Below are 21,304 nucleotides of genomic sequence, written 5' to 3'. Positions count from 1 at the left end.
AACACCAAACCAAATCAAACCAAACCATAGTCGGGTTTTTTTTCTCGGTTTGACTCGGATTATCGGGTTGGTGCGGTTTGTCGGTTTCTTTTGTACACCCCTAACTGCTACCATGAAAAATATTGTATTTCAAATTTTAGTCTTTTATATACGGATTAAGGGCATCGAGATGACATACCATGTGACATTCACCTCATCAAATATCATTGTCACGTGGGATTGAACGTTCACCTTGGACAAACTAATAGAAGAGGGGTATATTTGAACCAATGGTATTACAACAAGAATATATTTGGACCAAAAATATAACAAAGGGTATATTTAAAATAATTGTATATTTGCCCCTTTGCCGTTAAGTTTATAATAATATATAGAGTTTTTACACTATCACGTTAAGTTAGACCTATAACTATATGTAACTCTTTATCGAAAAATCGGATAATAACGTGCTACAAAATTATGGTTCGTTGAAATTGTGACTCGAGTTTTTGGTATCTTCCTATCAACTAGAATTTTTTTTTCTTCAACTAGAGGAACTTCATGCTTGGACACGTTTGAACTTATCTTGAACACCTTTTAACTAAGTTGTGAGGCCTGACTTTTAATAAGCAAAATTGAGCCATTCATTGTCCAATGGAAGCCAATAAGAAGCAAGAATATAATGCAAATCCATAATTAGTCAAACCAGAGGTGACATCTTATCTCCATCATTCTCAAACATTCTTAAAAACATGCACCCCACGTTGTTCCAACCATTCACTAAAACTAAGAATTAACACCAAAAAGTTTCCTTCCATTCTCTATCAAGGAAAAACACTTTGCCTCCACCTCTTCTCCCTTTCTCTGCACCAACTTTTCCTTCATTGTCAGTTTGTCACCTCACCTCTAACCCCATATCTTTTTCTTGGTTAATGGTCACAAGTTTCATTTCTTAATTAAGAAAAACATTGGTTCGAGCACTCTACGTTGATAATGAGATCTAGAGTTATTGCCCTGTCATGTTATTAATAGAATGTGTGAAATTTAAAGACAGACAAATATGAAGAATGATTCTTGAGACGAAAAACAATTCAATGGCTGGGTGCAGGGCGCTTAAACGTAATGAGACTTTCAAGTCTCGTATGGCTAATGATTCAGGTGTCGAGTCTAGCCCTCGTGCCCAACAGAACCAGCCTTCAGGTAAATTATTTTCCTCTCCTTTTTGATTCTTGATTTTGTTCTTTCTTCAGGAAACACAAATATGAAAAACTTGGCTAATTGTTAAAGCTCCTAAGGTCATTGATTGTGGCTGGTTTTCAAAGGAATTTGTATTTCTAGCCACTCCTTCCTCTATGTCTCCATTTTTGGCCTTAAGTTATGGACAAAACCTGGTGAAATGTTTGAGAGCCTCAAATATTTTAACATGTCTGTAGCATTTAATATGATTACCCTCGAGTCGAGGGTCTTTCGTAAATAGCCTCTCTACCTAGCCAAGGTAGGGATAAGATCTGAGTACGCATTATCCTTTCCAAACCCTACTTATAGGATTTCACTGGGTTTGTTATTGTTGTAGCGTTTAACATGATCTGCCAAAAGCAAACAAAATGTTCCATTTCTCCTTTGGGGGTTTGTCCATATTATATGCTTTTACCACATTGTTGACACATGTAACTCTTTGGCTTCTATTTTAGATATGGAGCTAATGAAGGAAAAGTTTGCAAAGTTGCTCCTTGGCGAGGATATGTCTGGTGGAGGAAAGGGTGTCTCTTCTGCGCTGGCTTTGTCAAATTCAATCACAAACCTAGCAGGTAATCTGACTCAATGGCCTCATTAACAAAAAATATTCAAGAAATTACGCTAGATGGACTATTTTAGGACCACCGTTTAAATTTTGACTTCGTTAATTTTTTTTTGGGAAAATAGCCTCGGGCCAGAATTTTAGGAAGCGCTCATGGCGATTGCAAAATTTCCCTTAATTATGGTGATCGTTAGGAAAATCCTGGTGATCTGTCAGGTTTTGTGACAAATGTTGGCGATCACCATATGACCGGAGGCTATTTTCTCAAGACTTTTCTTAACGAGGTCAAAACTTTAACGGCAGATGAGTATAACTACAAAGTCTTAATTCAACTGCTTGTGAATTTCACAAGATCAGAGAAAAAAAACTCAACTTTTCTTATCAATGTCTGGCATGTTAATTTTTTAGAAAGATTATATGAAGATTTCTTGTATATAAGTATTCTTTTTTTTCTATATTTTTCTTTCTTTTTCACAAAATGCAGCTTCCGTTTTTGGAGAACTGAAGAGATTAGAGCCAATGCCCGCCGAGACAAAAGCCAAATGGAGAAAAGAAATTGGTTGGCTTTTATCAGTCACAGATCACATTGTTGAATTTGTTCCTTGTAATCAAAAATCAAAAGATGGAACAAACATGGAGGTATACCTCTGTCGCTCGAACTCTTTGTTGTATATTCCATATATCTACCTAAAAACAAGAAGAATCATACATTCATTTATTTACAGGTTATGGTAACAAAGCAGCGATCCGATCTTCAAATGAACATACCAGCACTACGCAAGCTAGATGCAATGCTTATTGTAAGAAATATGAAGTTCTTTTGTTTTTCATTTTCCTTGTGTCATTGTAGAATTGTTTCCTCATTGATGTTTATGTCTTGTTTAATAATCAACAGGATTGCTTAGATAGCTTTAAGGATCAAAATGAGTTCTCCTATGTATCAAAAGATGATCAATCAGAGGATGGAAAAAACAGCAGGAATGATGACAAATGGTGGATACCGACTCCTAAGGTTCCTCCTAACGGCTTATCTGATCCTATGAGGAAATGGCTGCAATTTCAGAAGGATTCAGTAAATCAAGTTCATAAAGCAGCCATGGCTATAAATGCACAAGTCCTGTCAGAAATGGAGATCCCAGAAAGTTATATAGAATCCCTACCTAAGGTATAAGAAAGGAAATAGATCCTGAATCTCACTCTTTTTAAGTTTTTTTTTTTCCTTGAATTTTAGCACCGCTGTTGAAAATAATTACGGGAGGTAGCCCAAGTAAACAAACATATACACTGATTATATATATTATTGAGCCGAAGGGGAGCCTTGGCGTATCTGGTAAAGTTGCTGCTATGTGACTAGGAGGTCACAGGTTCAAGCCGTTGAAACAGCCTCTTGCAGAAATGCAAGGTAAGCCTGCATACTATAGACCCCTGTGGTCCGGTCCTTCCCCGGATCCCGCGCATAGTAGGAGCTTAGTGCATCGGGCTGCCCTTATGTATATTATTGAGCTGATGGTCTACGGAAATAGCCTCTCTGCCTTCTTAAAGGTAGAGGTAAGGTCGGCGTACACACCACCCTCCCCAGACCCCACTTGTAGGATTACACTGGGTTTGTTGTTGTTGTTGTTGATTATGTATATTATATGTATATTTATACTTAATATGCAAAACATATACATTTGCCGGCTATTATTTTTTTGGGCGGCCCAAAAATATAATTATCCTTTTTTAAACTTACTTCAAGCTTGTGATCTTGAATAACATTTCTTCTCTTACTGTGTTTAGAAAGGGAGAGCAAGCCTAGGAGATTCAATATACAAAAGCATCACTGACGAGTACTTTGATCCGGATTACTTCTTCACAACTATGGACTTGTCTTCGGAGCATAAAATTGTAGATCTCAAGAACAGGATTGAGGCTTCTGTAGTTATTTGGAGAAGAAAGATGAATGCTAAAGATGGGAAATCAGCCTGGGGTTCAGCTGTTAGCTTTGAGAAGAGAGAAATATTCGAAGAAAGAGCTGAGCTTGTCCTGCTGATTCTTAAGCAGCGTTTCCCTGGAATTCCTCAGTCAACATTAGACATTAGTAAAATCCAATACAACAGAGTAAGAAGCTGCATGTTGCAACATTTACTTTCAAATTTTCATATTCAAGAGAATCTAGATTTTTTGAGATTATCCATATTCTATTCGTTGTTCCTCGTCTTGTTTCATAGTTTCTATTTTGGCTACACATGGCTAAACAAAGAACTTCAATATTATAGAGGATCTAGTTCTTGGACTTCTACATAAATAATGAAACAATTTTCTTGATTTTGCAGGATCTGGGGCAAGCTGTTTTAGAAAGTTATTCAAGAATAATAGAAAGCAGGGCATTCACCATCATGTCGCGAATTGAAGACGTTCTACAATCAGATGCTACGGTCCAAAATCCTTCCAATGGAGAAGTAAAGAGATCACTACCAGATACAGAAGAAGTAGGGAAAACACTATTGGACTTCATTGGTTGGACAGTGGACCAAGAAGATAACAACACAAAGAAAGATTTGAAGGAGGACTCAACTAAAGATGTTGATCCGAAGTTTCTATGCAAACCTCCTAACATAGTCACCAACAAGAGATTTTCTTACCTAGAGAACTTAGGTATGTGTAGAAGTCCAACAGCCCGCCACTAACTGATGGCACTGCAGAATATTAATTAACTCATTGAACTGTGAGAGCTCAGCCTCAATGTACATGTTGAGATGGATCACAACCATCTAGGATTTAACTAAGCCATTCCTTTTTGTAAGTAGGGAAAAGTTAGTAGACCTACTGGGTCTGTGGCACTTCTTTTGAAGTGATTTACTCTGTACAAGACGTTACCTCGTTAAAGAACAATGAGAATTTTTGGACATTTTTCAAATAGTCCTATCCTAAGTTGTATGGCCTTTGGTCTTCAGATTTATTGGATAGAAAGTCTGTAATACATATTTGGAGTCCATATAATTTGCAGTAGCATTTCCTTTATTGGTGAACCATTGAGTTAAAGATGAATAAAATATCATACAAAGTCAGAAAGCAATGCATCAAATTTGCTAGAAGATTTACTTGTTGAAAAGAGGTCTGAGAAAGGCTTCAATTTATACTTACAAGCTGTGATAGATAGTACATCAATTACGAAATGAAGGTCAAGAAATTTGGATGGAAAAGCAATTAGATCTTGCCACGTGGCCCGAGCTTTGGTGGAAGTTGAGGCCCTTTCTTGATTGGTAGGATATCCCCTGATGCAGTTGAACTGAAGTAAGCGAGAGTTGAGCCACCTCCCAAAATCAAGAACTTGAGCAACAGACCTCTCTTTGTGAAAGGAGCAGCAAATGTCTCAAAGAACTTGCTCTACAAAATACAAAAGCAATAGGAGGGACAGTTATAACTCAGTATGTGAGAAGTAAATCAATATGGAACATTTTAATAGAGAATGTGGGATGTTTATACGGGAAGAAAGGCAAATAATACCTGAAGGGAGTTGTAGGGTGAAGGTGCATCTGATCCATACAAGTCCCACTGACCAGTGGTGTTGCCCAAATCCTCCAAGTCAAAATATACACTCTTGTCACCATATTTTGCAACCACAGCACCAGCCCTACACAAACATATAATCAGTCAAAAAAGAAGCACAACAACAACATGCTAGTCCATCACTTTAATCTTTAGTATCTGTCTTAAACGCCTCAGATGAATAGAATGACATTTCTTAAGACCCTAATTAGCTGAACTGATTCAATCTCTAAACTTTGCCACTTTAACCAAACTAAATCCGGGTTGACATACCAAAAACTACCCTTAACAAAGGCGAATCCATGATTTAGAATCAATAGTTCAGAATGATTGTGATCTAGTTATTATATACATACATTTTAATTTTTCTTCTTTCTTTCATATGTACATATAGTTTGAACCGGTGGTGGAAGTAGAATTTTCATCGAGGAGACTCAAAAAATAAAAAAAGTAAACACCCGAAGAAACTAAGGAAATTGAAAAAAATTAAATTAAATACACACTGTAATGTTTTGGAAATGTGGCACTCCGTATTCAATGACTTAAAAATCCGAGATCCTTATTTGGAGGTCGTTAATAGCTAGTAGATTACCTGGATTTAGAGGGCTTCAAATTGAGGCGAGATGATTTAACATGAAGCTTTGTTCCAGCAATGGAGCTACCAGCTAGGCCCTTGATTGTGGTGGTGGGCTGAACTACAGTAAGAGTTGCCAAAGACGCCATAGTTTTCTGTCCAAACTAGGAAAGCTGTCTGTATCTAATTAATTATGTGGTTTACTAAATTATCTGACTGTGAATACGTTTGGATTTTTGAATCTTTTTGCATGGATTCCAACATGACACGTTGGCAACTGGATATATTTCTAGAGATATGGTGTCCCATTTGAATGGCGCCACGTGTATTGAGAATGGATAATTCGTAACCCTATCCCTTTAACTTCGGCTGTAAACTTTGCTACTACTACAGGTTTTCTTTGCTAGTCGAAAACAATAACAATAACAATCCAGTGAAGCGAAGGTTGCTTATCATCAGAACAACCTCTCTTGTCTAAAATATACCTTCAAAATAAATATAGATTGTATTAAGTCAGCCCCAAAATTTAAACATGTAAATTATTATTTGGGTACGTTCTTGAGAGAGCTAGTTTGCTATGGACTTATTCAAATTCAAAGTGGTTCATCTTTTTGTCCATTTATAGGTAATTCATTATAAAAATTGGCCAATTAATAAAATATTATTAATATTAGTCAAATTAGCCAATTAGCTATTTGTAGCAAAAAAATATCAAAATTTTTGCTTTGTTTTGAGTGGATGTTATTAGAATAGATTGGGCACAACTTAAGGAGCTTGAATTTCAGTTTTGGGATGATTTGGTGAAGTTTTGAGGTGGTTTGAATTGAAAATTCTGTAAAAATTGAACATGAAAAAAATGATATGTGTATCACACTGTGTATCATTTGTGTATCACATATGTATCATATTTGTATCTATTGTGATCACATGTATATCCATATATACATGTGTGTGAGATACATGCGTGATACATGTTTGATACATGTGGCACATAAGACTTTTTTAAACTCAATTTAATTACGAATTTTGATACAAAACTAGTCCAAATCACCTCCAATCTTCAAATTTTGTATTGACTTATCTATATATTTTCAAATGAATTTCAACTATACCCATTGAAAAAGTTCCTTTTTGTTTAGATTTTTGAAATATTGTATATATTTTTTGTATTTCATCATCTTATTTGCTATCTCATCCATAAAATTTCCTTTCCATCTTGTATCTAGTGTTGCTAATCACGCTTAAAAATATGGAAGGTGATTTTTGCATGTGATTCTTTGAGAGAAAGAACCCTATTATTGGTTTTTCAATTTTTGTTGGCTAGTTTAGTAAATCTATGATTAATGGCTAGAGGTTTGGTAAGTTCAAATTTATTTGAGATATTTGTGTAAGTTTCCCAATTAAAAGTGGTACATCTTTTTCAAAAGCTTACATCGCGTATTAAAGCAAAATCCTCTAAGATCAATTATTTACTATATAATTCAACTTGATCAATCATAGTCTACTTTAGTAATTCCTCATTTTCCACATTTCTCTACTAGCCCAATACTTGTATTCTACTTTAATTTACATATTGTCACGCCATGCTAGGCCATTAGAGAAATCACATCTAAGTGTTTGTGGATTGTTGATACTATTACTCCCTCTGTTGTAAAAAGAATGAACCTTTTATTTAGGGAGTCAAACAATATTTTGTTTGACTATATTTTATGCAAATAATTTATTTAGGGAGTCAAACAATATTTTGTTTGACGATATTTTATGCAAATAATTTTTTTATTTCGAATTTTTAACTATTAAGAATTATAGTACTGTAACGATCCGACCAGTCGTTTTGAGTATTTGCACTTCGCTCGCCAGTTCTCGGGCATGACTAGCCCCGTATGATATATTATGACTCATGTAAATCGTCGGTTAAAAAGCAATTAATAATACACCGCAAACTAGAAACAAAGAGCCCTAGTCCCCATCATCGGTTGCCAACCCAACACGCTGGCCATTGAACAGACAAATCAATGGTAATGAGCAATGGAGAAGGAAATAGAGCCAATCCAAGCGCAACGAAAGAGCACAAAAGGAAGATGATGAAAATTATTTTGCCTATTTTTCATCCTCTTAATGATTGCGTAGTCTAGACGCTAGATGATACACACAAGTAGGAAAGACAGAGAGCGAAGGGAAGGGGGAAGAGAGAGAGAGAGAGGATAGATAGAGCTAGAAGGAACATCGAGATAATAAGCCTAAAAAACGTGGCAAATCAGTTGCTGCATAAGTATGCATAAGCGAAAAGAAAGCTCAAAGGAGATGAATTATTTAAGTTTTATAATTATTTGGTGGCCCAAATTAAAGTCTAAGAGGAGGTAGATTGGGTCCCAACATCAGCCCTTGAAGTCCACTAAAAGGGAACCCAGAGGAGCTTAAAATGAGCTTAAAAGAGGTCCAAAAGGGGGTATTTCAAAAGGAGCCTAATTGAAGTCCAAACCAATGCCCCAAACTAGTAGTTTTAAGGCCCAAATCTGCCCTAAAGGGATTTGGCCGCCCACCCTCTTATTTTTATTAGTTTTTATTAGGTTTTCTAGTATTTAGCTTAGCCTCCAAGTTAGGGTTTGCCTTGACAGCCACCCTACCTAGTTTTAAGGACTTTTTACTCCTATAAATAGGAGTTCTTTTCATTCGTTATGGTACTTCATTATTGATTAATAATATTATACTTTGAGAGTTCTTTTGAACCTTTGTTACTTATGCTTTGAGATTTGTCTTTCAACCTTTACTAGTTCATAGTTTAAGGTAGTAAGATAACTTCTTTATTGTGATATCATTGATTCGTTTGTGGTATTCTTAGAAGGCAATTAATACTAGTTATTAATTATTGTCTCAAGTTACTCGTAAAGCGGTCAAGATTCGAATCTATTATTTTTGATTTGTTCTTAAGTAAAAGCGTTTGATTTCTTCAATAAATCAAAATGTTGTTGCTTGGATCTTGTCAAGGCTATAGAACTTGCGTTCTTGGAAGTTCTTGGAATTCTTTCCCTGATTTTCCCCATATCCTTTATTTCTGCACTTTAATTCTAGTCGTTCAATTTCTTATTGTTATTGCTTCCACATTTACTTCTTAAATTCTTACTTTAGTTTGTATTCCCGACTTTGCTGTTATCAAGTAATATCAGAGCGGTTCTATCAAGATTTCGTTCTTGATAATTCTTGGGATTTTTTGAATACTAAGAGCCAAAAAAAAAAAACCGTTACTGTAGCATGGTGAATAGTAACTTGAAAAAAATTTAATAAAAACCAAAAATCAGTTAAAAAAAAGAAGAAAAGAATTGCTTGCTCTCCAAGAAATTTCTTTTGTATTTGATGTGTTTCCAAAAATTAACAATGAAAACAAGAAGGGGATCTTAGATTTCAAAGATAAGAAAAAAATTTCAATTTTTCTTTCTCTTTCTGATCTAAATATATAGTCCTTTCCTTTTTGTTCGTGTCTTGTTTCAACTGAGCCTACTAATTCTAGGATTTGGTTCTTTTTTCATTCATTCCCCAAAAATTTATATTTTACTACTAAGAACTTCATACGAGTTGGGTTTAACTATAAATCTACAAAGTATTTTGTTCAAAGGTTATTTCGAGAGGAAAAAGGTAAGTGTGTGTGAGAACAATGGAGGGAAAAGCCAATTTGTGGGATATAATTTAATTATTTTTTTAAGATGTCGCGTACAGATAGTGATGATGAACAAAGGGTTCTCCAAGAAACCGAAATCAAAGCAAGACATGATTTTACCTTGCAATCCATGCATCAACAATTCGAAAGGTAGAATTTACAATTTCAAGAAATGAGGGACACCATTTCTGAGCAAAATGATACAATAGCGGAACTTAGGAGGGGAAATAATGTTAGGCCCCAAGCTAGGAGAAATGTACCCCTTGCTCCTATTGTAAATCAAGAAAACCCTATAGATGGCTTTAATGATATTGATTTTGATAGGGTGAGAAGAGATAGGAGGGGACAAAGAGGTAGAGTAGAAGATGACAATATAAGTAGTATAAAGATGAAGATGCCATCTTTCAAGGGAACAAAGGATCCAAACTTATATCTTGATTGAGAGAGAAAAGTTGAAGCCATCTTTTGACTGTCACAACTACTCTGAAGGTAAGCTTGTTGTTGTTGAGTTTTCTGACTATGCTGCTATTTGGTGGAAAAAGCTTTCTAGGGATAAATTGCAAGAAGGACAAGTACTAATTGCTACTTGGGCTGAGATGAAGAGGGTGATGAGGAAGAGATTTGTGCCATCACACTTTCAAAGAGAGCTACAACAACATCTTCAAATATTGAAGCAAGGGTCCATGTTTGTGGATGAATACTTTAAGGCTATGGATATGGCTATGATCCAAGCTAACTATATGGAGGAAGAAGAGGCTAGAATGGCTAGGTTTTTAAATGGTTTAAATAAGGAAATAGCTGATGTAGTAGAATTACAACAATATGTAACAATAGATGAGTTAGCTGATTTGTCTGTAAAGGTAGAAAAGCAAAATAAAAGAAAGCAAACTAGCTCATGTAAAGGTCGGTCAAACACCATCTCCAAGAAGTCATGGCTGAATCAAGAGATGCATAGTTCTTCTAAACCTCAAGAAGACAAGGGTAAAGGCAAATTTGAGAACAACGAGAGAGGTAAAACCTTTAACCCTAAACCTTCTACACCTTCCAGTTCTATTCAATGTCATAAATGTAAAGGAAGGGGACATATGATGCATGAATGTCCAAGTAGAAGAAACATCATTCTTAGAGAAGATGGGGGATATGAGAGTGAAAAAAGTGAGGGAAAAGAAGAAGAGGGAGATGTGAGTGATGAAGACGATGTAGAGTTGCCTCATACTGGTATGATTGGGGTTGTTAGGAAGATTATGAGTGGAGAATACAAGATTAATAAATATGAGGAAAAGGAGAGAGGTGTGAGTGAAGATAAAGAACAAATGGAGAATATATTTCATACTAGGTATGGGATAAAGGGAAAAATGTGTTCTATGATCATTGATAGTGGTAGTTGTGCTAATGTGGTGAGTTCATACTTTGTGGAAAAACTAGGAATTATATGCATGAAACACCCTACCCCCCATAGACTCCAATGGCTAAATGATAGTGGTTAACTAAAGGTAAACAAATAATGCATGATTTCATTCAATGTTGGTAGATATGAGGATGATATTCTTTATGACATAATCCCTATGCAAGCTTGTCATATCTTACTGGGTCATCCTTGGCAGTATGATAGGAATGTTTTTCATGATGGAAGGAAGAATAGATATTCTCTTGAGCTTAATAGCAGGAAATTTACTCTTGCACCTTTATCTCCTTCTCAAGTATTTGAAGATAAGAAGAGATTAAGAGAAACAATGGAAAAACCAAGAGGAGGGATAAAAAGTGAGCTTGAGGGAAAAGAAAAGAAATGAGGCCAAGAGTTAGAAAAAAGAGAGATGGTCGAGAGAAAGAGAGAGAGGGCAGCAATTTGAGAGAAGATATAAAAAAGGGTTTGAGTGAAAAAATAGAAAGTCTTGGTGAGGAGAAAGAGGCTAATGAAAGGAAAAAGAGAGTTTCTATATAAAGCCAAAGAGTGTTTAAATGCAAGAAAATAGGGGTTGCTGATCGAGGCCAACCCTGCACTACTATTGAGTAGCGAGAGAGAGTCGAAGCAGCTTTTACCTAATTAAGGTCGGAATTGATTTCCATAGGGAGCTAGAAGTTGGAGTCGGGTGTCTGTCTAAAGTGGAGTTGTGCATGTGTTCCAGATTGCACTTCTAAACATTTTTGGGTATTGATTTACTTCTAATTATATAAACTATAATGCATAATTAAACTACAATAATCTAAGAGTAAACTATTGCGAGTTGTTCAAGTGGTTAAAAGACACTAGAGTATGACTTTTGCCTAGATGGTCAATTGACTGGTACTTGAGTCTAAGACATGATTGTCACATTTGGGGATTATGATATAACCGTTGCACGATTCTACCCACTCTACACCGCTCGGTGGTTCGAGTGATTTTGTCTGAATTGACTTTTTCAAGATCAATTGGGATGCAAATTTGCACAAGCAATCAAGGTTCAAGTCGGGTATTACTATCTCTAGGTTTAACCCTTTAATTGGGGCTATCAATCTCTTGAGTACGCCCCAATTCCTTGTTGGACCAATTTCAGAGACTTAGACTCTCTTCCTCAAGAAGAGCCAAAGTCAACTAAATACAAACTAATGTTTGCAACCACTAATTTAGCAATTAAACATGAAATTAGTCCAAATATCAAACATCCATGGACAATCAAGCATCAAAACACAAGACCCATCAATTACTCACAGTAGGGTTGAGCCACAACCCTAACTTATGGGTCTAGCTACTCATAATTAGAGAAGAAAATAAAGAAATAGATGAAGAAAAACTCATATTAATTAATTTCTAAGATAAACTAGAAGATTCAATGTTGAAATAAAGCCAAAATTGCCCAAAATAGCTAAAGAAACGGAAGTCACGAGCACAGCTCAGTACAAAAACTATCTGATAACCTAAAAATGAGAAAAGAAACTATTTATACTAAGTTGAAAAATCTGGACAAAAATACCCCTGCAGGGCTAGTGCGGATCACACAAAATCACGTGCGGCCGCACTAAGGCTCTTGACTTAAAATCTAGCTCTCTGAACTCGGGCAATGCGGACTGCACAGAATGGAGTGCGGCCGCGGTGGCTTCTAGTGCAGTCCGCATGAAATGGGCGCGGACCGCATTGAGCTTCAAACTCCAAACTAACACTTCTCTGATTCTTGGCTCTACGGACCGCACTAAATTGAGTGCGGCAGTAGTAACTCTAATGCGGATCGCAATAAATCCCATGTGGCTGCATTGCCTGTTTTGCCTGAGTTGCATACTCTCTGAACCTCACTTGTGCGGACCGCACAGAATGGTGTGCGGCCGCATTGGCCTTGTTTTGCCTGAGCTTTGTCTTGTCTTGGTACTTGTGCAAGTTTCACTCCTTTTTGAGCTAATCTTTGACATCTTGTCACCTTGTTGATCAAACCTGCTGCAATCAAGCACAACTTGTGAGTCTTTGGAACTATTTTGTACACATTTCTAATCAAAACTTAAGCAAGAAGGAGTATAAAATGTATCAAAATCCCTAGTTATCAACTCCCCCAAACTTAAGCTTTTGCTTGTCCTCAAGCAAACAAAATAAGATCCATCCCTTAAAAGAAAATCCAAGAAAATTCAGTTGTCCTAAAGTGACCTCATCTAGCCTCAATTGGGACTAACAATTGCCCTCAATACAAATGGATCATTAACAAAATTTACCCTTTTAAACACCATGGATTAAGTGCGACATAAGAGCTATCAAGAGTTGACTCAACACATCAAAGAACTCTTTCTATTACTTTGGTCATTATGAAACCCAAACTCACACATCCTCAACTCTCCCTAAGCAAACCTCACCTTTAGAATAATGGCACTCAAAATGAAGTTAATGGAAAATCACTCATCTCTCTCAAGGAAAAGTCACAAGTCCGGCTCCAAGTACCATATGCTTGCCCCTTATGTGAGTTACCACTAATGTAAGCTTCATTCAACTCAAGATCATAAAGGGCTTTTGTGGGGACATAGTGAAGGCTTTTGGTTCGGGGTAGGTAATGTTTTGTCTAAGTAGGTTCCATCTTCCCTTAAGTTTCATTTTAGCATACATTCACTTGACTTTTTGAGTCTTTTAACTTCTTTCTAAGGGTTTAAAGAGACACACTGTCACTCTTTTTTGTTCATTTCAATTCTTTTCTCCTTTCTCAACTTTACACACCTTTCATTCTTTGTTTTTTCTTGAATCCCTTCTTATTCTCTTACACATTGAACATTCTTTTTGTCTTTTTGCTTTTCTTTCTTTTTCATTGCCTTTCCTTTTCTTCATGTTTGTACCTTTTTACCACTTTGTTGCAATCCTCATCTCTCCCCCCAAACTTATACTTTGTGCTAAAGGAAAGATCGGGTGCCAAGAGAAGGTATCTTTTAAAACAGGTAAAGGTTTGTATCATGGTTCTTTGAAGGAAAAAGGTCTAAGGCTCAAAAAGGTTGACTAGGGATCTTATCATTGGTAAGTTATGGAAGTGTTCAAGCTATCATTTAGACCAAGGAGAGCCTATAATCATGTCTCAAGTCAAAATTTACTTAGAATTTTGCCTCAACAAACATTCAGGGTAAGTTCTAGACAATGGCTCGGGACTTGGACTTGTAATGCAGTTTCTCACCACACAAGCTATGAGATCACTATAGACATAGAGTCGGGGGACCACAACAACCTTAGATAAGATTTGAGCACACAGTGGTACCAAAAAACCACTTGATGATTATTGGTCAACACAAAAGTCTCAAGGTCACGACTTTCATCATCCTAAACACAACAATTTATTTTTGACCATGAGATCAAAGGCAAATGTGCTAGGACCAACTGAAGCTTTGCTTGAGGCACACTTATCACTAACTACTAAAAACAAAAAGAAAAACGGACTCAAACCCTTAAAAAGGCTATCATGCCATCCATCATTAGGGAAAGCCACCCGGTTCACACGAACTCCACCTTTGAAAAGAATCGTGGCATTAAGAAAACCAAAAACTTATTGCAAATGTTCAAAACAAGAAGCTACGAACATGAATAAGAAGCTACAGAAAAGAAAAATGCGGAAAGTGAAATGAATATTTACAAGAGGGGATTTAATCGAATATACAATAGAGGGGATGAATATATACAATGTAACATAAACTTTATATACAGACCCAAAATCAAAAGTACGAAAAATGTAATGAAGTACTAAAATTATATACATACCAAAGATGAAAAAAAATTAAGAAAACATAAAAACTGTCAAATATATATAATCATCCAACAAATCAATGTAGGGCCTACCCCCTCAAATGAAAGCTGGCATTGTCCTCAATGCCAATTAAACCAAATAAGAACAAAAAATAAAAGGGAAAAGGATATAGAGACTCCCTATGGCCTGTCTGTCTGCATGGGCTCCTGAGTGGTCCCTGGGTCCTCAATATGCTCGGGAAACTCAGATTGGTTCCCTATAGCCTGCTGCTCTGCTGCTGGGACCTAGGCCTGGACTTGGACAAGCTCCTGAGGTGCATCCTATGGCTGACTGGAGGAGGTCTCCAGTGGGTTTGCCAACTGGATGACTGCATCGTCTGCTCGGGGAATCATCCTCTTCCTCTTGGGATGGGCTGCAGGCACAAGGTTCTGTAGCAATAAATCCAAAGGCAGCTGATCTGCCTTCAACCTGTCAACCTCAACCCTCAACTCCTTCACGGACTCCTTGGAAGCCCGCATCTTCCTCAACTTCTTGTGCTCCTTAACAAGCTCCTTGAGAGCCTTGAAATTCTCGGGGAATCATCGTCTGCACCCTTGAAATTCTTGCTTTTTGGGTTGTCATCCCCTTGCATGTTGTACCATGAGAATGGGGACTTTGATTTCACTTTGATATCAAACAACCACTTTTCTACCTTTAAGTCCGTGAAGTACATGGTTAAGAAGCTGGGGAAGGGGTAGTTTCTGTCACCTTCACTGCCTACCTATGTAATTACCCGAGACATCACCTTCCCGACATTAATCAGGTACCTCGTCATGATCGATGCTACCAAAACTGCCAGGTGAAGAGGGAGGGAGTTGTCATGAGTAGTGGGGTCCAATCTGCTGCATACAAATGTTTCCCACCCCTTGGTCTCGAAGTTCAAACTTATTCTCAAAATCGTTACGCCCGCATTCAACCAATCGGGGGTGGTACCTAGGATTTCTAGATACTATGCCAACCAGGGACGGACCTCCTCACCTAATTCTATCTTCGCCAAATACAACGACTCATCCTCCTCATCAAACCCCAAGTAGTCATTTATGGTTTTCCCATCGACCAACAATTTTAAATTGCGCACCTTGGTCGCTTTGGTGCCCTTCTTGATGTGGGCAACATTGGTGTAGAATTCCTTGACCAGGTGCTCGTTTGCATCCTCACAGTTGTTTAAGAAATACTCCCAACCCACTCTCTCTCTAAACTGCCTTCTCACATTGAGGTTGTGAGGCAAAAGGTCTCTATCTACAAAACTTCTCTCCGGAATTAATTTCTTCACAGGCCACCATTCTTTGAATTTATGGTAGGGTACCTCGCTCACAAAACGGTCTTGCCACACCGCCGGGTTTCTAGTTTGTTCTACCCCGCCAACCTGGGGCTCACCCCCTTCTCCTACTACCTCTTCTTCTCATACTGCACCCTCTCCGGATAATGAAGCTGTGGGAGAGGTGGAGTATTCATCCCTACTGCCTTCAGCTGAGCACTCAGACGACCCAGAAGATACATTTACTGACGCTTGGGTAACGGGGGAAGGTGGAGGAGTGTCTCTTAGTCTATTTCTCTTCGGCCAGTCAGGGACGTACTCTAGGATTGAGTCTGAAGATATATCCCTGGAGGGCTCGTATTCACTCCCAGACTGGTCAATGGCCCTATCTGTAGCTTTAATGATCTTCCTCATGTTTTTAATGTTTTGCCAGGCTTGAGGAGTCAGTCTTATCATTTTTTATTTCCCTCCCCGGGAGGATTCACCTCGACCAGCTTGTTTAGAACCCTTGCCTCATTGTTTCACCATTATCTACAAACAACATCCATTAGGCTTGTTAATATCAGTAGAAGTAATTAAGATCAAAGTTACAGAAAAGAAAAGGTTTCAGACAGTTGCAGATATTACACAGTGCAAACCGCATAAAATGTAGTACGGCCGCATAGAGGTCAGCGTGGACTGCACAAAATGCCAATGCAGTTCGCACAGAGGTGGGGTTCAGACTACCCACTCTCTGAACAATTGCTCCGCGGACCGCACAAAATGGCATTTCGGTCCTCATTGAGGCACCGCGGACCGCACAAAATGCAATGCGGACGCCGTCCTCAATGATCAGGTTTCAAGACTTTCAGCAATGCGGTCCACACAAAATTCTATTGCGGACCGCACAAGGGCAATGGACCACACAGAATTGACCGTGGTCCGCACTGAGTGCCCAGAAGCAGCACTACTTAGGGTTCAATGTATTTTGATTTTAAGTCCAATTTTACACCTATGAAAGGTTCCTATGTGTTTGCCTAGTGTTATTCACTACCTAATTCTACTTTAATCAAGAAATTAACTAACCTAATTTTACCAAATCAAATGAAGTACGGGAAGAATAGAAGGGAAGCTAAGAAGACAAAAATTAAATGAAAATAATAAACTTAAACAACTAACAAGAAGTAAAAGTTTACCAGATGTGAGATGCTGATGATTAATCAAGATTTTACAGAAAAAATCATGCAATTCTTGTGATGAACAATGATCTTTTTACGGTTTTGAGAGCAAAAGGTCGAAAAGTGTAAAAAGAGGGCCTCAGACCCTATTTATAGGAAAGGACCTGGGGCCCAGCTTACCACCCCAATGCGGACCGCACAAAATGGCAATGCGGTCTGCATTGCTTAAAGTCATGAGGTACAGACCAAGGCAGCCACTACGGTCCGCACTAAATGCACAGCGGCCGCAGTGGACCACCGCGGACCGCACAAAATGCAATGCGGCCGCACTTATTTTTGTGCCCTCCTCGCTGAGTTCTTTGCGGCCGCACACAATGTAGTGCAGTCCGTATTGAAAACTTCAGAGACTTGATAATTTTTTCACTGTGTCCTGCACTGCATCAACACAATCCTGTAACATCTCACAACCGGTCAGTGCAAAAATAAATCCTATCCTACAATGAAAAATAAAGAAAAACATGAAGAAAAACACATGGGTTGCCTCCCAAGAAGCGCCTGATTTAATGTCGTAGCACAACGCAGGTTACCATCACATCATTTGAGGTAAAGAAGCGCCACCACGTGGCTGTCATCAATTTTTCTCAAGTAGTGCTTGACCCTATGCCCATTCGCTCTGAAAACTTCCCCATATTTGTTCTTTAAATCAAGTGCACCAAACGGGGTCACACACACCACTTCAAAAGGTCCACTCCATTTTGACTTAAGCTTTCCTGAAAACAGACGTAACCGAGAATTGAACAAGAGAACCAAATCACCCACTTTGAACTCCTTGCTACGAGCATATTTATCATGAAGGTACTTCATCTTGTCCTTGTACAAGGAAGAACTGGAGTAGTCATGGAATCAAAATTTATCAAGTTCATTCAACTGCTCCACACGATGATTGGCTGCAACATCCCATTCAAGATTTAGCTTCCTCAAAGCCCACATGGCCTTGTGCTCTAACACAATTGGTAGATGGCAAGCTTTCCCAAATACCAACCGATACAGAGACATACCAATCTGAGACTTGTAAGCAGTCCTATAAGCCCATAGAGCATTATCCAACTTCTTTGACCAATCGGTCCTATTTGCATTGATCGTTTTTGACAATATGCTTTTGATTTCCCTGTTAGAGACTTCAACTTGACCACTTACTTGAGGATGATAGGGAGTAGAAACTTTGTGATTGACACCATACTTTGCAAGCAAAGTGTCAAAATCTCTATTGCAAAAATGAGACCCTCGATCACTTATGATTGCACGATGAGTACCAAACCTTGTAAAGATGTTCTTCTTGAGAAATGCAACAATACTTTGGGCCTCATTGTTGGGCAAAGCCACGACTTCAACCCACTTTGAAACATAGTCCACCGCCACAAGAATATATGTGTTCCCACACGAGCTAACAAAATGGTCCATAAATTCAATGCCCCATACATCAAAAATATCAACCTCAAGGATGTTATTGAGAGGCATCTCATCTTTCTTCGAAATTCTGCCCGCTCTTTGACATTTGTCACACCTCTTCACAAGTTCACTTGCATCTTTATACAAAGTTGGACAATAAAACCCGCAACTAAGAACTTTGGAAGCCGTCCTCGCCCTGCCATGATGGCCACCATAGAGAGAGGAATGACAAGCCTCCAAGATACTCAATTGCTCTTCCTCCGGGACACTCCTTCGGATCACACCATCCGTGCAAATCTTGAACAAGTACGGCTCATCCCAATAGAAATCCAAACTATCCCACTTGAGCTTCTTCCTTTGGTTAGAAGAGAGCTCATACAGGATTATACCATTCATAAGGAAATTAGAAACATCTTCAAACCATGGCATACCATTCATCGACACCGAAAGGAGTTGTTCATCGGGAAATGAATCATTGATCTCTAGGCCATCACGAGGCCTCCCCTCCTCCTCCAAGCGGGAAAATGGTCCGCCACTTGGTTCTCACTACCATTCCGGTCCACAATCTCCAAATCAAACTCTTGAAGTAACAAAACTCATCGTATCAGTCTAGCTTTGGAATCCTTCTTCGTCATCAAGTACGAGAGTGCGGCATGGTCGGTATGAATAATAACCTTAGCACCCATGAGATACGACCGAAAATTTTCCATTGCGAATACAATAGCCAAAAGTTCTTTCTCGGTCACCGTGTAGTTCACTTGAGCATCATTCATTGTCTTGCTCGCATAGTACACCGGATGAAATATTTTGTTCACTGTTTGACCCAAAACCGCCCCAATCGCAACATCGCTCGCATCACACATGAGCTCAAAGGGTAAGCTCCAATTAGGTGCAGTAATGATAGGAGTGGTGGTCAACTTATGCTTGAGAAGTTCAAAGGCTTGCATACATTTTTTATCAAACACGAACTTAGCGTCTTTTTCCAACAACTTGCACAGGGGATACACTACCTTTGAAAAGTCTTTGATAAATCTTCGGTAGAACCCCGCATGTCCTAGAAAACTTCGAACTCCCTTGACAGATGTAGGGGAAGGGAGCCTTGAAATCACATCAATTTTTTCTTTGTCTGGCTCAATCCCATGCTTTGAAATTTTATGCCCAAGAACTATGCCCTCTTCCACCATAAAGTGGCATTTCTCCCAATTGAGAACAAGATTGATTTCTTCACAACGGGCCAAAACTCTATCAAGATTTTTCAAGCACTCATCAAATGAGTCCCCCACAACACTAAAATCGTCCATGAACACCTCCAAAATGTCTTCCACCATATCGGTGAAAATTGCCATCATACACCACTGAAATGTAGCCGGTGCATTACACAACCCAAGAGGCATCCTAGAGAAAGCAAAGGTGCTATATGTATAAGTGAATGTGGTCTTCTCCTGATCTTTCGGAGCAATCAAGATTTGGTTGTACCCAGAATACCCATCCAAGATATAGTAAAAGGCACTCCCAGCAAGTCGGTCTAATATCTGATCAAGAAAAGGCAAAGGAAAATGATCCTTGCGGGTCACTTTATTCAACTTGCAGTAATCCATGCATACCCTCCAACCGGTGACGGTTCTGGTAGGGATCAACTTATTTTGTGAATTTGCAACCACGATCATGCCATCCTTCTTCGGTACACATTGCACCGGTGAAGTCCAAGAGCTATCAGAGATGGGATACACAACCCCGACATCCAACCACTTGATCACCTACTTTTTCACAACTTCTTGCATTGCCTCTGTCAACCTCCTTTGATGTTCCAAGGAGGGCTTTGCATCATCTTCCAAAAGATTCTTGTGCATACAGAATGCGAGGCTTATCTTCCTAATATCAGCTAAAGTCCATCCAATTGCCTTTTTCTGCTTTTGAAGCACCGCCAATATGGCATCAACCTGCATGTTAGTAAGAAAAGAGGAAAGAATAACTGGCAAAGTAGAATTTGAGCCTAAGAACTCATACCTGATGTGTGGAGGCAGTGGTTTCAACTTAACACTAGAGGCTCCTCAATTGAAGGTTTTGTTGGTGGAGTCTTCCTATTTTCAAAGTCCAAAGATAATTTCCTAGGCTCATAAGAGTAAGAGCCCATTCCATGTAAAGCGTTCACGCACTCCACTCGGCCCTCATCATCATTGACATCAAGATTCAGCAATACGACCTCCAATGGATCCTCCACATTAATCATTGCCTTGGTGTCATCAACTATTACTGCTGTGACGAGGTCCACAAAAGAGGACACCTCCGTAATGTTGGGCTGCTTCATTGATTTGCAAACATGAAAGATCACTTTTTCATCACCCACCCGGAAGGTGAGTTCCCCTGCTTCCACATCAACTAAGGCCTTCCCCGTAGCAAGGAAAGGTCTCCCCAAAATGATAGGAACTTCATAATACACCTCACAATCAAAGATCACAAAGTCACCTGGCAAGATAAATTTTTCCACCCAGACAAGCACATCATCAATAATACCCAATGATCTCTTCATCGTTCTATCTGCCATTTGTAATCTCATGGAAGTCGGCCTCGGCTACCCAATACCCAAAGTCTTGAAAACGGAATAGAGCATCAATTGATACTAGCCCCAAATCACATAGAGCCTTAGCAAAATTCGCACTCCCAATGGTGCAAGGAATGGTGAAAGC

At 38.6% G+C, this 21,304-nt stretch overlaps 2 protein-coding genes across 2 annotated transcripts; one reads left to right on the top strand and one right to left on the bottom strand.

Moving 5' to 3' along the window:
• The first annotated feature begins 720 nt into the window (after positions 1 to 720).
• LOC107821675 (rop guanine nucleotide exchange factor 12) lies at positions 721 to 5,148 on the top strand. The gene is made up of 7 exons (XM_016648106.2): positions 721 to 1,179; positions 1,671 to 1,787; positions 2,262 to 2,416; positions 2,503 to 2,577; positions 2,673 to 2,942; positions 3,557 to 3,877; positions 4,093 to 5,148. The coding sequence occupies exons 1-7, from the start codon at positions 1,047 to 1,049 to the stop codon at positions 4,444 to 4,446; spliced, it is 1,425 nt and encodes a 474-aa protein (XP_016503592.1). The 5' UTR covers positions 721 to 1,046; the 3' UTR covers positions 4,447 to 5,148.
• LOC107821676 (photosystem I reaction center subunit VI-1, chloroplastic) lies at positions 4,845 to 6,129 on the bottom strand. Its single transcript, XM_016648107.2, has 3 exons — positions 5,901 to 6,129; positions 5,267 to 5,393; positions 4,845 to 5,146 (listed from the first exon to the last, which is right to left on the bottom strand). Exons 1-3 carry the CDS (start codon positions 6,029 to 6,031, stop codon positions 4,967 to 4,969), a joined length of 438 nt encoding a protein of 145 aa, XP_016503593.1. The 5' UTR covers positions 6,032 to 6,129; the 3' UTR covers positions 4,845 to 4,966.
• Positions 6,130 to 21,304: the final 15,175 nt, after the last annotated feature.

Source organism: Nicotiana tabacum, chromosome 8, assembly GCF_000715075.1.
Source record: "Nicotiana tabacum cultivar K326 chromosome 8, ASM71507v2, whole genome shotgun sequence".
Classification (NCBI taxonomy): domain Eukaryota; kingdom Viridiplantae; phylum Streptophyta; class Magnoliopsida; order Solanales; family Solanaceae; genus Nicotiana; species Nicotiana tabacum.
This window is presented reverse-complemented; position numbering and strand designations above follow the sequence as displayed.